This window comes from Hetaerina americana, unplaced genomic scaffold (assembly GCF_022747635.1).
Source record: "Hetaerina americana unplaced genomic scaffold, ioHetAmer1.1.p SCAF_6, whole genome shotgun sequence".
Taxonomy (NCBI): domain Eukaryota; kingdom Metazoa; phylum Arthropoda; class Insecta; order Odonata; family Calopterygidae; genus Hetaerina; species Hetaerina americana.
Window position 1 is genome coordinate 4,951,005 of NW_027287205.1, and position 16,822 is coordinate 4,967,826.

Here is a 16,822-nt window from a genome sequence, read left to right on the forward strand (position 1 = left end):
ATTGGATCCACAAGCGTGGAAAAAGAGGGCCGATAGGTTAGGCTTATTACGAGATCTAGTAGCCGAGAACATAGAGAAAGCTCAGGAAAAACAGGCGCGAGCGTATAATAAGGGTAGAAGAAACATCGAATTTAATGTAGGAGACCTAGTAATGCGTAGGACCCACCATCTGTCCAGTGGGATTGATAGGTTTTCAGCCAAGCTAGCCCCTAAATTTGAAGGACCAATCGAGATACTAAAAAAACTGTCTCCAACAGTTTATATCGTAGAAACGCGTTCCAATAAGCAAAACGCGAAAGTAGATATTGGTGACTTGAAAAGATATATAGCACCAAGATCCACTCGTCAAAGTGGTGAGTCCTCCGAGCGCCAAGCCCACGGAGCACACTCTCAAAAAAATTCCTTATGAATTTTGGTATTATGCAATAGGTCAGCATTGTGTGTTTGCCTCATGTTATCTTGTCTGTGTGTCAAAGTGAGCGATTTATTTTTCAATGATGTGAAAATCTCTGTCGGACATTATTGTTGTTATGGCACATAGCCCTTGAATTGTGGTGAATGAAAGTTTGCAAACGAGGTGTGATGTGTTTGAGCTGAGGACGTACTGCCTTTTATAGAGTGAATTATCTGAGCGAGTGATGCTTTTGTTGAAATTTTGTGAGAAATTCCCTTGGAATGTATGAAAGATTCATGCCAAAAGTTTGTTCATACCAAATGTATTACTTGATGTTCATAGAGAATGTGGTTAAAATTAGAAAAAGTTGTGCTATCCATTTTCTATCCAATAGCTGAAGACAGAATCTCAAAACTGAGTGAACTACTGGTAGAAATCTGTGAAATTGTTGTTATTATATTGTGTTCATAGGTTTCAGTTGTAGGCTCGTTTGTAAGCGGTCCACTCGGACGAGTGTCCGGCTTAGGGAGGGGGTATGTGACGTTGTGCTTGGCGCAGCGTCACTTGCCCAGTTCGAATACGCGCGCCCCTCTCGCGAGCCGTAGAACGGCGGGGCGCTATTTGTGGGCGCCGACAATGTATGTAAGAAAAAAAGAAGAGCGGGGCGCGCCGCGCGCGGAGAGTGCCGGCCAACACGTGGTAAGGAGAGTTCGTTGTGAGATGCCCGAGAGAGAAGGTCGTGTGCTATCATCGTCGAGTCACCGACAGCCTGCGAACACCGGGGGTGCGCGTGCCAGCAACCGACCTCGCCGTGTGGGCCCCCCGCAGGCCCCGACCGGAACATCGGGAGCCAGCAGTCGACAGCGAGGCGGCCATCTTCGGCTGCAGCCGAGCGGCCACCCAACATCGTGGCCCAGCAGGCGTCGGCACCGCGCGTCATGTTTGCTTGGGAGCGCCCACACCTTTTCTTGTGATAATAAATAGTTCTTATGAAGTTTACTCGTCGGAGTCCATTTTTATGCGCCTCCTTGCGTCCCTCGTGATTTCAGCTGAAGAGCCGCTGCCCACCCCGGGGCACATAAAAGGTGAGCGAGCCCTCCCCTGGGACGAGGAGTGTGATGGGCCAGGTGACAGCCAGCGGCGTGACTCTGCGGCTAGCCATGCGGCTAGCCTGGCGCCCTCAAAACAAGTAGAGTCGCAGCCTCCCTTGTCTCGCGGTATCGGGGAAAATTTATATATGAATTAAATACCGCGTCACAAGTGTAAGTAGTTCAAATTACCATCACTATAGTGGTTGTACGACAGCAAGCCCGCTGTATTTAAATTATTCCCAAAAATGTTTACAATACTGCTCCCTCTTGTCTTTTTTAATTGAATATGTACAAAAAGAAGTCAAAATATCTTTTTAAAATCAATGCCGATGCAGATCAGCAACTGTCTCAGAATATGAAATAATTTTTACTCTGGAACGTAGTGACGCAAATCGCGGGAAAACTGAATATGAAATTGTGTAAATATTGGGTTCCACGTTCACTGGAATTACAGGAAATTTTATGGAACCTGATAAAATTGTCGTAAATAACTGGAAAAGTAAATTTCAATAACGGAAATATGGTATTTTAATGTAATCATTAAACCACTACTGTTAACAATGATAGTGCCATACCACATGAAATTTTAAGTATGGTAAATAGACATAACATGCACCATAAGAGCACAATGGACACCCGCGCCGTGCATGATCAGCTATTAAAGCAGATCACCACCAAGATTAGACCACCCAACTACTTCCCACACACACAAATTATGATGCGATGGAAAATAGGTACTCGCTTCCATAATTAAATGAAGAATACAATGTATCTTTCCACTGTCTTTTGCCATAGGAGCATTCAAAAATTGTCCCGAAAAGATCTAGGAATATAATAAAGACAGTGGAAAGATACATTGTATTCTTCATTAAATTAAAATGAATTTCCACAAAGTTGAGCCGGGAACAACTGAATACTTACTTTGGTGTTGAAATGCATTGTCTCCCATTTGCTTGAGCAGCGATAAGGTGGCAACTGGAACGACAGAAGGATTGCCACACAACGCTTTGAAATGTGACTCGCTGCCCCGCACCAACTTATCTGACATGAGCACGTGCAGAAACTGAGTGACATCAGCCAAGTCTAAGAGAGGGACTATCACAGCTTGGTTCTGAACAAGCAACGTCAAGGCATGCGGGGACTCCCCCGCTCTCGATAGAAGATGCTGGATGCAGGGATGGGCTTTCGTGTCTGCTTTCACTCGAGGCTCAAACAACGCCACGGTTCTAAGTTTCTGCAACACCAACTCATCCTGAAATATACATATTTGGCATCAGAAAAGAATAGCATGCAAAGCTATCAAGCTACTTCAGGGCATTTGGATCAAGAGAACGCAATCCATCGCCCAGTCTTTAATAATTATAATCATAATGTTAATTGGTTCCAATAAGACATGTTTGTGGCAAGTATGGAACATGTCACATCACCTGCACGTATTCTTTGCTGACATCACAGAGCAGAAACTACAGAGTCAGCATATATCTCAAAATAAAAATATACATGCAAGTGTATGGAGTAAAACCACAAACAGTCAGGAGCAGTAAGAGGAGTATTTTCAGAATTATTTAAGAAGAAATCATTTACCTAGAGAAAGGGACATGAATTAATCAACTGTATCGCATTGATGATCACAATAGAATTGATATAGCTTAGACTTAAACAACAAAAAATTGTCTATTTCCCAAATGTTTCTCGGTAGTGCTTTCAAGATATTCACACCAACATATTCAGACTTCTAAGCAAACATGGATCAGTTGTGAAATGAAAAAAACTGCTATCATTTCCTCTCCTCTTCTCATTGCATAAGCATGATCTTAATCTTTAAATTATCACAAAGACTATTTTAATCTAAATAACCCATGGACTGAGACCATAGCTGAAACCATCATTCGATCAAGCACCACTGCGGAATCAATCAAATGTCTGGTTAAATCCAGCATGAGTTAGCATTTAAAACATGCTCATTCTAAAGTCATTCCATGGGTTTGGTTTCAAAACCTATCATTCATGGCATAGCGATGCCATGAATAGAAAGCTATGGTTGAAAAATAAAGGTATACCACACTTGTCAGAATATAAACTTGTTTTTGTCCCAAATTGTAATGAAGATATTATCCATTGTCTCACATCCAAGCCTAAGAAAAATACTTTCGTTTTCTCATGACTGTGCAATGCATTGCATTATAAGGAATAAATGCTTGCCACATTTTTCATAAAATTTAAAAAGAAGCAGTTTACTTCATTTCAATAGCCTTCGTTCATATTTTCTATTGAATTCCCAGATTTTAATTAATTCAATTTGCTAAATAAATAGATGTGAATAATAATTCAATTACTAATTTCAATGCTCCCTTGTTTAAATTCTGATAATGTTAAGTATAAATACTTGTTCTCCAACAAGTTGACTGTCACTGCAACGTTCAAAATGTCTGATACGGAACAGAATGACACCGATTGAAATGTTTACACTTGGTTAAATGAAGATAAACAAATGTTTTACACCAGTGCTCATACCACAATGCATGACCTCTCTTTCTCTCTCAATTCAGGTGACCCAACTTCAGATCATTCTGCACAGCAGACTCCCCTTAAGGTTACAATAGTGCAAAGATAAAATAATAAAATGGTATTTATGACGACCAGTGGTTGATTGATTGGTCATCCAGTTGATCTATGATCAAAAGGCTTTTTGTAGTATTTAGGAGTACAAGAAACTACAATCCATAATCAAGTTCCTCAAATATATCATTCATCTATTGCTGACTGAAATTACAATAAGACCATAGCACCAGTAATCGGCCACCTTCATTTATTTACATTTCACCTCTGTCAATTCAACACCATTACCACTTAATTTTGATTAGCCCTTTATGGGAAAACGCGTGATATCCAATCAAACTTGAGCAAGTCAAAATTATCTCACGTCAGAAGGCAATACATTAATTTCTCACCTGCAGCTCCTTGCAAGCATCATCCCCAAAGTTCACAATCCTCTCCACCAGATGGCTCCACTCTCCTTCGCTCAGGTGCGGATGGAGGCAGGAGAAATCGGTCGCCGTTCCCAAGGAGCCAGGGGTGCCACAGAACTTGGTCGATGCCATGGAGGGGAGCTTTGGGTATACCGCTGCGGACATGGGATCGCCAGAAGGTTTGTCGGGCTGGTAGAACACGAGGAGCAAGTGGAGGTCTCCCCAGCAATGGGAAAGTTCAAGGAAAGCCCCCATTGTGCCGGGATTCTGCCAAAATCAGATGATAACAGATTATTAATAAAATAGGGAAGTATTATATAAAATGAATAGTCCTTGGACTAGGGACTGGGGCATTCGTTTATTTACAGACAAATAAGTGTTTGGTTCCTCTTACGCGATTTATTTAAAATTCAAAGGTTGGTGCCACGAGGAGGGAATAGAATAACTCAAAGAAAATCATAGTCATGAAAGATTATCAATAAAATAAGATGAAAACATAGTCAGGACTCCCGAGGCCAGAAAACTAGCAGTGGGACCAAAGATATTTATTTATTTAACACAGCAGCCATAAAGGGCAGAAAGGCTTTTACTTTGGCTGACAGGCAACGCATACAATTTATATAAAAAGAAAGGGTAAGAGCGCTAAATAACATTGCAAAATTAACAAAAATGTCGAGAACAACTGAGAGATACCAGAGCATATACATTATGCAAGCAGGGAGATCTAAATGACCCGGTGGGGTTGAAGGAAGGAGGTGAGAGCGGTGAGTGAGGAAGAGGGGCCCAGGGAATTAAATGTGGCGGGAAGTCAATGGGATGGGGTATGCTGGAAGATCCAAATATGGAATTTTGGAATCCGCATTAGACTCAAGTTACGTGTTGGTCGAGGGGGAACACGTACAGAGAAGAGAGGGAGACAGTTATCGGTACCGAGTGTTCCATTGATGATGCCATGTAAGAATTTCATATCACATCGCAATTGACGGCGGTAGAGGTGGAGAATACCAAGGGATGGAGAGTGAAGTCCCAGGTTGTATTTTTGAGGAAGGAATGCCATAACGGGAAATGGCGATAGAGAAATACTGAGTGCCTTTAAAGTAGTGGGGATGGTGCGGGGGCTAACGTACTGGCTTTCCACCCAGAGGGCCCGGGTTCAAATCCTGGTGGTGTTGAATATTTTTCAGAGGTATCTCGATCCCCACTTGAGGTGCTTTGAGAAGGGCACTTAGAGTGAGTACGCCGTCCGTCGGATGGGACGTTAAGCTGCAGACCCCTTGGCACCTTTCGTAAAAAGTAGGCTAATGCCGACGCCGGGTTTCTCTCCACCCTTCATCCTTTCCTGTCCATCCCCTATGGCGCAAATGACCTCGGATGTCGGTCGCCTCCCCTCAAAACTACTACTACTCTAAAGTAGTTGGGGAGGCGGTCGACCAGATTGGTGAACAGTATTCTAAAATTGGGAGGATTCAACCAAGAAACACCATCCTAAGGGTAAGAGAATCAAGAACATCAGTGTGGTGATTAAGTAGGTCGACCATTGCCAATCGCTTTTGCAAATTGCCTTTGAACGTGCTTGCGAAAGGTGAACTTTGTGTCAAAATTTACATCTAAATCGCAGTGAGAACTAACAGATGGGATTGGGTCGTTCGAAAGCAAAATTCTTCTGTGCTTTACAGACAAGTCATAAAAGCAGACTTTGAGGGATTAATGCATTACTATCATTGGAGCACCATGCAGCGATGGAATTGAGAGCAGTTTGTAGGGGAAGAGCATCAGATGGGCAATCAATCTGTTTGAAAATTTTGCAATTATCATTATAAAGCAAAATATTGCATTCGAGGGAGATGATGTAGTCAATAATGTCTTCTAAGTAAAGTGAAAAAACACGAGGGCCAAGGACACTGCCCCGTGGTATCCTGGACAGTACAGAAAGAAGGGTGGAAGAAATCCAATCAATTAGAACATGCTGTTTGCGAGAGCTGAGAAATCTGCAGGTTAAAGAAAGGAAGATGCCATGTATGCTGTACCAATTTTTGAGTTTATGAACCAGCAGAAGGTGGTTATTGGAGTCAAATACTTTCTAGGAGTCAATACAGCAAACGTCCAATTGTGAGTTAAGCTTAAGTTAATTAAGAGTTAGCAATATGGTGGAGTAGAACGGCAAGATTATTGAGGCATGATCAACCGGGGAGAAAGCCGTGCTGACGGGGAGATATGCAAGGGAGGGTAAAGTGAAGGAGATGATCATGAATGATATGCTCAAAGATTGTTGAAAGACCACAAGCAATATGGAAATCGGATGGTTGTTTTGAACTAAACATACACCACCAGATTCGACTAATTGTCAGACCATCAGGTTAATGAGAAGTTGGTGTCAATAGCCAATCAGATGACTCCACCAAGTGCATTTTGATTTGGTCAAAATAAGGTGGGCTGATGCAAAATCCAATTCAATATCTGATACTTTGATGTCGAGTCAAGTTTCGATGATTGCAATCACTTGGGTAGAAGTTCAATAAAAGGAGTAGCTTCGAGGTAAGTAAGAGGCCGAGAGCTTGTTCTGAATGATCCTAACTTTCTGATAGTAAAAAATACAAATAGGGTGGAACAAGGTTAACACTCACATCATTAGCCAGTAGGATTAGAAATGCCGGGTGAAACCAGAGCGAGACATGGCACCTGTAACTCCTGGTCGACAAGGAAAACGAGCCTGGAGTTTAGCCGAGAGGCATAGCCAGGCCATTGGCAGTGAGAGGTGACTTCCTCTCAGAGTTCCCGTGGATTCTCCAGAGGTGAGAGAGGATGGGAGTGAGGCCAAGAAGCAGAGCACAGGGAAACACAAATCTTCCTTTGGAACACAGGAATATCACTGAATTATGAGTATTATGAATGATGGTCGTGAAGGGTAAATACAAACTCCATGAAAATGTAGCCATTAACAGTTATTTATGCAGTAACCTTTATTGGTCAATTAGATAGCTTTAACAATCCTGCTTGCTAAACTTCAGGAACTATTGAAAACAAAAATTGATTTCAAGCAATCCAAAAGGAAATAAACAACAATAAGTAGGTTTACAAATATTTTTGTTCGCAATGGAACCGTTTTGGCAGTTAGTAGTAGTTTTTAGGGGAGGCGACCGACAGCTAAGGTCATTTGCGCCATAGGGGATGGACAGGAAAGGATGAAGGGTGGAGAGAAACCCGGCGTCGGCATTAGCCTAATCTAATAGCAAAAGGCGCCAAGGGGTCCGCAGTTTAACGTCCCATCCGACAGACGGCGTACTCACTCAAAGTGCCCTCCACAAAGCACCTCAAGTAGGGATCGAGATACCTCTGAAAAATATTCAACACCGCCGGGATTTGAACCCGCACCCTCAGGGTGGGAATCCACCAATCCTGATCCCCCGTTTTGACAGTTTTAAATCTCCACCAGCATATTCCAAAGTCATTATGTTTAATGTTTTTGAAAATGGGTTCAATCCAGTGAAATAAAACTGAATTCCAGGGAATTGAACATTTGTCGTAATTGTTAATATGTCGTTGAATCACCTCTCTTTCTTCACTATTTCACAAATTAGCGCACTTAATTCCAAATATTCATTACTGTCAATTTCTGCAAATGATAACTATAAAGGAATTAATTACATTCTATAATAACAAAGAATGTGATGAATATCAAAACAAAATTGAATAATATCTCCCAAAGTATACAAGAATTCGAGGTTTTTCCAAGGAAATGGTAGTTCAGAGTAATTTCCTTGTTTCAGAAGTGTAGATGCAATGATGAAGTCGAATTGTCAACGTGAGATTATGTAAATTCTTAAAGCAAATAATAAGAAAGCATTAGAAAGCTGCAATAGCGTCACTTCTGTCAGCCAGTAACCATCAACGGGAAGAGGCCAGGCCTTGACAGTGAGAAGACATCAATACCATAACACTGTTAGAAGTCATAAATTGGTAATAGGTTAATTGGTCAATGACCGAATTACGATTAATTACCTGACTAATCCATGATATGAGTCATTAAGTAGTATGACTAATGAATTTTTGTCAAGTGATGATTGTTATTTTGTTCTAACACACCTCCTCTGGCATACAAGACTCAAAGGAGTGAATGTTATGCACCAGAAAATACACTCTATGCATGCATACATATGTATCTGCAGGCATATAAGATGCTCCGCAATGTTAGTGGCATATTTTGGAATGAGCAGGAAACTTCTTTTGTTGCCATAACAGTCTGCCTAAATCTACAACTAATTAATGGTTTCTGGCGTAACTTTATGGAACCGATTCATTATAAATAAATGAAAGGACTAACTTTGTAGTTCCACACGAAAATGTGGAACTACAAAAACTACAATGTTTCGTGTGGAACTACAAAGTTAGTCCTTTCATTTATTTATAAATCTACAACATTACTTACAAAAACTCTAAGCGCTATCCAAATGCAACTCAACCAATACTATAGAATAGTATCTTTCAGTCTTGCGATACACTTTCAACGAGTCTGCCTAGTAAATTCAAGTTTCCTTAGCACGAACCAATATGCTTTTCCTACGTATAATCACTAAAGGCTGGTGTGATTTATGCCACCATTTCTCAAAGCTACAAGTCAATTTACACATCTCCTGAAAATTTGTAATTTACTATTAACAGACTCCCAACTATTTGTTCTCACCATAATTTGAGAGTAAGTCCTGTGTTTCTTTTAAGCCAACTGCAGCTTAATTTAGCCAGTGGGCTGGCAGGTGATCTAATTAGCCCAGGAAATACACTGACAAGTATCTTAGTACACATTCTTATCATTTTGATTCACTTGAGTTGCACGCTAGGTAGTTAGAGGTTGTGCACCAAATTTACTCATTCAAAGCATGAATTTCATTCTTTGGGAAAGCCCACAAGGGCATTTATATCTACCCCACATGAATAAGACTTACGTGTTTTTCCAGAAGTAAAGCCCGGCCCAACCTTCCCAAACAGCCACCTAATTCAGACATTAAAGATGTGAACTTTTCTACTTGAAGTTCTGGGATGTTGGGGTCAATAGCTTTGTAACCCACCATAAACTCACACAGCAAACATTTAGTTAACTGCAGAAGTAGAATGGCAGACGAATCTGAGGAGAGAAAACTTCTATTAGTGAATAATAGCATCCACACATTGTTATTGCTTATTAAGTGGCTCATTTAGTCTGCTATTGGGTGTGAAACTTTCTACAACATACATTTTAGTTGAAGCGGTAATTCTTCCATGAAATCAAGGATGAAAATGAATATAATCGTTACATATGCATGGGTCAAATATACTTCTATCCAGGATGCACACGAATATGTAGCTTTAGGAGGCCAAAAATAAAAATAAAATTCTTTATAGAGGTTCCCTAAATTTATCAATGAATTATTTATTATCAATTGGAATAATGAGCATCTCCATTAATTTTTAAAGATTTGGACAGGATGGAATCCAAAGAAGGGCAAACAAAGTAGATTCTACTAAAATTGATTAAATTCAATTTTGTGATAACATTCCAATTTCTGTGCCCAGCATATCTTGATAATTTAAAATATGTAGGGAAATTACTAATAGAATTCCCACATTACTTGCTTGTTTTGCAAAGATATGAATTTTTAAACACGAAAAATTTCCAAACAAGTAGCAGTCACTATTTCACACAACCCAAAAATAACAATAAAGAACAATTGGTGTAGTACGGGGCACCCACAACATCTTAAGTACTTTTTTTAACTGTTAAGCACGCAGTGAAATAAATGTTTTAGATCACCTAAAATTGCGATAGCAGCCAGATTATGAAGTGGAATCCAAATGAGGGAAAGAAGGCAATTCATAACAAAATATAAAAGTATCTGGTAGCAGTTATATAAGAACTCCCAAAAACATTTTAACACAACTTAAAACTGTTCAAGGATTTCATATTCAAATTTGGCCCCTCGGCATAACTGTATTAACGTTTCCCGATGAGATTAATTTGTTCGGTCATTCATGAAGGCAGCAGAGCAAATATGAGGCATAGCATGAAGACAGCATATTGCCAGCATTGCAGAAATGCAAAGAAAGCAATGAGAGTGCTGAAACCTTCACATCTCAGCAGATGATTACAATACGTGGAATAACTGTACGGTGATAGCACTCTAAAAAAAAGTTCCGATGCTTAAATTCACCATATTAGTACACAGCAGAATCAGTAAATTCATATGTTAGTCCATATAACTGTCTTCGCACTCTTGCCTTCACATGATTGGGAAGATGGTCCAAAACATACTTTCTACACGGACTGGCGTAACTTTTGCAGTTGCATTAAATCTTTCCATTATAATAAAAATTTCAGTCTCGCGCTAAATGCTTGAACACATCGAATCAGCAATAATTTTCACCAATCATTACGATTGTTAAGCATAATTTTACATATTACACAATAAGGAACGACATGAAGATATTTACATCTTTTGACAACTTACTGTTACGCTACGGAATATATTGCTAACAAGTGAACATACCACATCGGCCATTCTCCATTGGGATGACACAGTCCTCCAGCAAATGAAACATCAAAGTTCGCAGCATTGCTAAGGCTTGAGTGGCAACAAGATGCTGCATACTTTCGCGAAAGGATACGCAAAACTGTTGTGGAAAAGCATCCTCCACCGTCACTTTGCTGCCTATGGAGGGATCACGATTCAACTCTTCTTTGGCACTGGATAACAGGCGTGATGCAAGTTTTTGCAACCGGTGTAGTTTAACAGATGAGTGTAACAAACTATTAAGAAAGAGAGAATATGCTGAATCGCATTTTTCCACCCGCTTGGATTTCTTTGAACGTTTCAGCATAACTGGTCCTATCACTCTGAGCGTGTGGGCGTCCAAAATATTTGGGTCTAGCTCAGAAAGAGCAGTAAATACTGAAATGGTTGAATCATCTATTGACCGAACTCCTGAAATAATACAGTCACAAAGACCCCTCAGCCAACCAACAAAAGGATATCCGGCGACCTCCGCATTAATATTAACATTTGCTTTATTCATGACACCAATCAAGACCTTCAAGTAAATGTTTGGCAACTTCTTCTTGGGATGTAATATAGCTGGCAAGGAAAAAAAATTGCTAACATCATCAGAAAATCCTGGGCGACTGTCTAGAACAACCGGTTTAAATCCAAGAAGGTAGCATAACATTAAAAATGTTTGGCAATGTTTTTCGGCATCACGAGAACAACTAGAAATATATGATTTAAATGCAACACTTAAAATTGAAATAAAATCATTCGAACTTAGTGTCATTAAAGCATCGTAAAGGATTTGAAACAACAACACCTCTGACTTGGCTGACCCTTCTGCTCCTTTGAGGAGCTGAGAAAAAAGTTGAGTCATTCGCTCGTACTCTTCTTTCTGGTTCTTTCTAGGAAAAAGTGTTAAATGAATGCACCTATAAAATTCTTTCACAAAATCTTCGTACTTTTCCAGGGATTGTCCCTCATTCTCAAGAATAAGAGAAAGAGGCAATAAAATATTCCTACTAAAGTAATCGCGAAAAGCGTCGTTTAAGTAGAACTTTCTAGTGAAGGTAATAAGATTACAAGATAATTTCTGGCACAAATTTTCAAAGCAGTCGTTTCTTAAAAGACGAAGACTTCTCAACATTGTATTCATAAACATGGAATAATCAGACAGGGTCTTATTAAAATGCTGGATAAAAATTGGATTTTCTGTCAGTTGTACACAACAAGTGACAAATGTACTTATTCCTTCTTGTCCTACATCCTCTCTCTCCGGAAATTTGCACAACGTGGAAACAATTAAGGTACGGGTGCTTGGAGAAACGTAGAGCTTGTAAGTGTTCATTCGATCACTACATAAGCACTGTTTTAAAGCTTCCCAAGCATCGCTGTTACCAACATCTTTTTCTAACACACAACATAGCCATTCCACACAAATTTCTTCTTTGCTTCCGATAACTTGATCCTTGGTTTGAGCAGGCAGATGATTCGAAATGAATGCATTTCTCGCCAAATTAATCCTTTTCTGGAGGTGCAAATCATTATTTTTCAGTAATTGCAAAATTTCTGGAAAATTTTAAAAGAATGTCAATTACTTTCAAGCAGAAAAATAAAAAAATTCTATACAATAAGAACCGGCATGCCTTACCAACGGAGACGTCCATTTTGAATCTATTTTGATTAGTGCGCCCTCCCTAATGTCTGGGATGAAATGTGAACAGCTGATGTGCGATTTGCAATTCTTAGTGCTTGGAACCCTAGCCGCGTTGTTCAAAAATTAGTGGAATCCCACCTAAACATCCTCCGTTAGATTCAACTCACGATAACATCTAAGCGAGGTATTTATTTGTTTTCGTCCTTTTAAAATAGTATTTTAATCAAAAAATGAAATGGGTACAAAGACATATTAGTTGTAAAACGTAGTGAGTGACTTTTTTATTCGCATTAAAAAAAACAAAGAATTGAAATACGATCGTGGGAAACTAGGAGTCACTTTGCCATTGCTTGCAGACTAAAGGAGTAAGATTGGACTGAGTTACTTTTTCTATATATTCTTTCATTCAAGTTGTATTTCATAGTAACGCCAATTATTGTTCAGTCGTTCCAGTTTAAATCCCTTTTTTATCCATTATTGTATTGTACATTTCAAGGATTCCAGGATTAACAATTATTTAAATTGTGATAGTTTTTATGACATTTCAAAGAAGTAGTACCCTTATATATATACAAACATTTAAAGCATGGCATTATGTCAAATATCATATTAACTAGAGGAAAGTCATCTACAGACACTTCTAAGTGTTAGAAGGGTTGTATTTATCACCATAGGGGTCAAACTGACTTATTTTGGATGAAAATTAAACAAGTCAGGGTAAATATTTAACCCCCCCCACTCTAGTCAAAATTGGTAAATATATAATTTGAAAACTTTGAAGACTTATTTTACAGCTTCATAGAGGTACTTACATGTCTTAAACCGTATCCCTGTGCATTTCTCTATAAATGGAATTATTTAAAGAATTTGGAAATTGCATTTTTTTATGTGTTAAAATGCCTTGTAATTTTTGTTCATTTATACTATAAACAATTACTGAATTGGGGAGAATATGTCAAATAAAACTTGTGAGCATTAAATAACTCCATTTCGATGTGATTGTGTGTGGCACTTGACTCTGGCAATACTATGCATGCAGAAATTTTGAAAAAATACGTGATCAACTATTGAAAGTGAAATTTAGTTCCACAGGGTGATTTAGCCAATGGCCGTCCTTAAAGGGCTTCTATTCTCCTCTATTTTCCTGTTATTTTTGGTCTATTTCCAAAATGTCTTCTGACATTCTGATTCCTTTTATAGACAACACTCTCACTTCGGGTGGAAATGTAAATGGAAGCATCTCAGATGCGATTCCTATTGTTTTGAGTTTCTAATTTTGTATCCAAAATCGATTTGTTAACTTATCACTTTATTACTTCAGTTTTACTGATTTTTTCTTTTAACCATGACAAATAAACATGTTGATGTTTATGCCTATGAAATATCCCAGTGGGCAAGGGGTTAGAGGATGCTCCCATTGCACCCCTGCTCATCACAAGAGGAAACTTATAGGGTGGTGGGACAACCTTGAAAAAAAATCCTTGTCAATAAAGGGAGATTTTTTATTTTGCAGTGGTGTTGTCAGAGAAACTAATTATAATTTTGTCCTAAAGAGGCCTTAATATTTACATGTGGGAACAACCACCTGGTGGTTGATACCAAATATGAGGAATCAAAATAGAAAAATCCTCTGCTTTGGAATATGGGATCCATGGTCGATCATTGATTGCTATTAATTGTTTTAATATAACACATCTTTTGGTTGGGAAACCTTTAAAATTTCATTCTGAAGCCTTCTTAAAACTCATGCATTAGGAAGGTGAAAAACTTGTTCAAATTACTTCATTTCCTTTTGCTGACAGTGTAGTGTTACAATTTGTATGAATCAACTGTGTGCAGTTGCTGTCATGAATATAAAGGCAGCCTAGCCTAGGGAGCAGGCTACCTTTGGAATGTCCACCTGTCTGGGGAGCACTGGAATGAGCTTAAGCGTAGAAGCTTGCATTCAGGAGAGTATTTCATTCACTTTGGATTTTCTCCATTAGGTATATGAGTAGGTTTTAGAGGTAGCAGAGAGAGTACTTGTTTTGGGACTAAACTCTGCTGTAAGGACTCTGCCTCTATCTATGGGATTCTGACATTGTGGGGCCTCTATTTTATGCAAGTAATAGTAGAAATGACTCAATGAGCCATTTCTACTTTTGCTTGCATTGCTGAATGGGTAGTTGCTACTTCCAGGGTATCTCAGAAGAGGGCAGTAGGCTATGGCTCTGTCTAGTCACGCCAACACAGCGGGAAAGGACGAGATGGGTATACAGGTTCTGTGAACTGGATGATGGGGCATTAATTACGTACCGCTGTCACCCTCTGCCATTTCCAGCTTTTGGTGGTGCTGGTCTTTCTTTTCCCCAGTTCCTTCCTCGTCGAGGAATCGTTTGACATTCTTAAATCCGATGGATACCCCTACAGGTACGACAGATGAGAATATTCCATATCCCTGTTTTTCATTAGAGGTGGCTGAAAGGGAAGGAAGGAAAGAAAACCTCAAAAGCACACCCCCAGTTCAGCTATGGCAGCATCCAAACAGTGGGTTCATCTACTGCTTTTGAGTGGTCATACGGGCTAATTGGTTCATGGCCCACCAGGTACTTACTGTGCTTCCAGACCCATAAGTGGGAGAGGGGATCCTGACTACTGTGTCCAATGAAACCTGGTCAAATGTCGGATACACACCATGGTCCATAGAAATATACTGCAATTTAAATGAAACAGTTTCTGGTGTCACTTGGTGGAAATTCTTTATATTGAAGTTAAATTTAAAATACTTCGCCTTCCCACATAAACCACTTCTATTGCTACCTAGGTTTTGTTATGGTATAACATCATCAGGTCCTGATTTATATCTGAGGTATTTTAAATTCAATTTCAATACTGCAATTTGCTACTATACTGAGTAAATGGCTAGCCAGGAGCTTGCCACTCCAAGAACGTCAGCTTCTGTCTCATACATATGTTTTGGTGGCGAGTGATGGAGTGGCTGGGACCACAGTACCCCTGTGGTTAGAGAGATGAAGAATACTTCTGCAGGATCCCCACTTGTAAGAGGTGAATAAAAGGGCAGGAAGAAAAACCCTTAATCCCAACCCCCAAGTTCTAATAAGGTAGCATCTGGGCAGTTCATCAATCAATCCCTTCACACCAGCTCGTTCCACCCAGTTGTCTGCTGTGCTTGGAGACTCCTGAGGCGAAGAAGGGGATTTAAGGGTGGGTGACTTGCTTGGCACCCAGTTGCATGTCAATTCCTTGACATGGGCCAGGACTCCAATTTGGCCCTGCATCCTATACCATAGGGTTGCTGGAAGCTTGTCATATCTGCAATCACCTCATCTTGACGTTTCAGTGACCAGTGCCATAGTGTGGTGGGGTCTAGTGGAGGGTGGCCAAAGGTGTATAGGTTTGGAGAGCTGATGCTCTCGAGATTTAACCCAAAACCAGTCCCACAAACGATAGTGCTATATCCCTAGGAAAGCCCTGGAATGTTCACCATTTTGCATTGTGGCACCTTAATATGTGGGGAACCCAAAGGATGGATTCTTATGTATCAAATTGCTGTATGTCACCTGTTTGACGTGTCAGAAGGAAGGAGAGACAATGAAGGTCTTTCTCTCCCTTCCTCTTTCACAAGTTCTTGTATGCTGCTTCTCTGGGAGAACTAATGTCTGCCTGGAACATGGGAGGCGGTATGCTGGTCAATGGAACTGCAAATGATTTGCAGGGCGAAAAACCCCAAATGATGAGAAACTCCAAGACATCTCGTTGTTTTTGTAAGTGTACCATCCAAGATATTATGACTTGGCGGAATATATGGAATTTGGTGAAATAGAGAAAAAATGAATTCTCAAGGCATAAAAAAACTGCAGCAGATTTACCATCAGGTCAAGTGGTAGGGTAAGAGACACCGGCTATCTTGAATTTTGCCCTATATTAACTCCACAGCAAGGAAGCTTGGAAGCAGCACTGGTCCATCATGACATCTCTGCTCCCATGCATTGATCTTAATTGGTTTGGGATGCATGGAGTTTGTTTGCATCTTGCACACAATTGCAAGTCCGCAAACGCTTGCACATGCATACAAATGGTAGATGACTGAGAGCACGGGTGATGGGCAGGGAGTGTCACGTCCCATTAATCCATAACGTCTGTCAAATATTCTAATAGTAGGTAATTCGATTTCTTTTCATATACCCTCACAAATATCG

General features: G+C 39.9%; 1 protein-coding gene across 1 annotated transcript in view; it reads right to left on the reverse strand.

Moving 5' to 3' along the window:
- The window catches only part of LOC139695219 (uncharacterized), a 47,181-nt gene extending 31,280 nt beyond the window's left edge, over positions 1-15,901 (reverse strand). Inside the window, exons 1-7 of the mRNA XM_071593904.1 lie at positions 15,763-15,901; positions 15,217-15,273; positions 14,919-15,080; positions 10,973-12,535; positions 9,395-9,573; positions 4,437-4,721; positions 2,407-2,737 (exon numbers count right to left, since the gene is read on the reverse strand). Of these exons, the coding sequence (XP_071450005.1) occupies positions 2,407-2,737; positions 4,437-4,721; positions 9,395-9,573; positions 10,973-12,535; positions 14,919-15,080; positions 15,217-15,273; positions 15,763-15,901 (2,716 nt within the window). The remainder of the gene's footprint in view (positions 1-2,406; positions 2,738-4,436; positions 4,722-9,394; positions 9,574-10,972; positions 12,536-14,918; positions 15,081-15,216; positions 15,274-15,762) is intronic.
- Between the last annotated feature and the right edge of the window lie 921 nt (positions 15,902-16,822).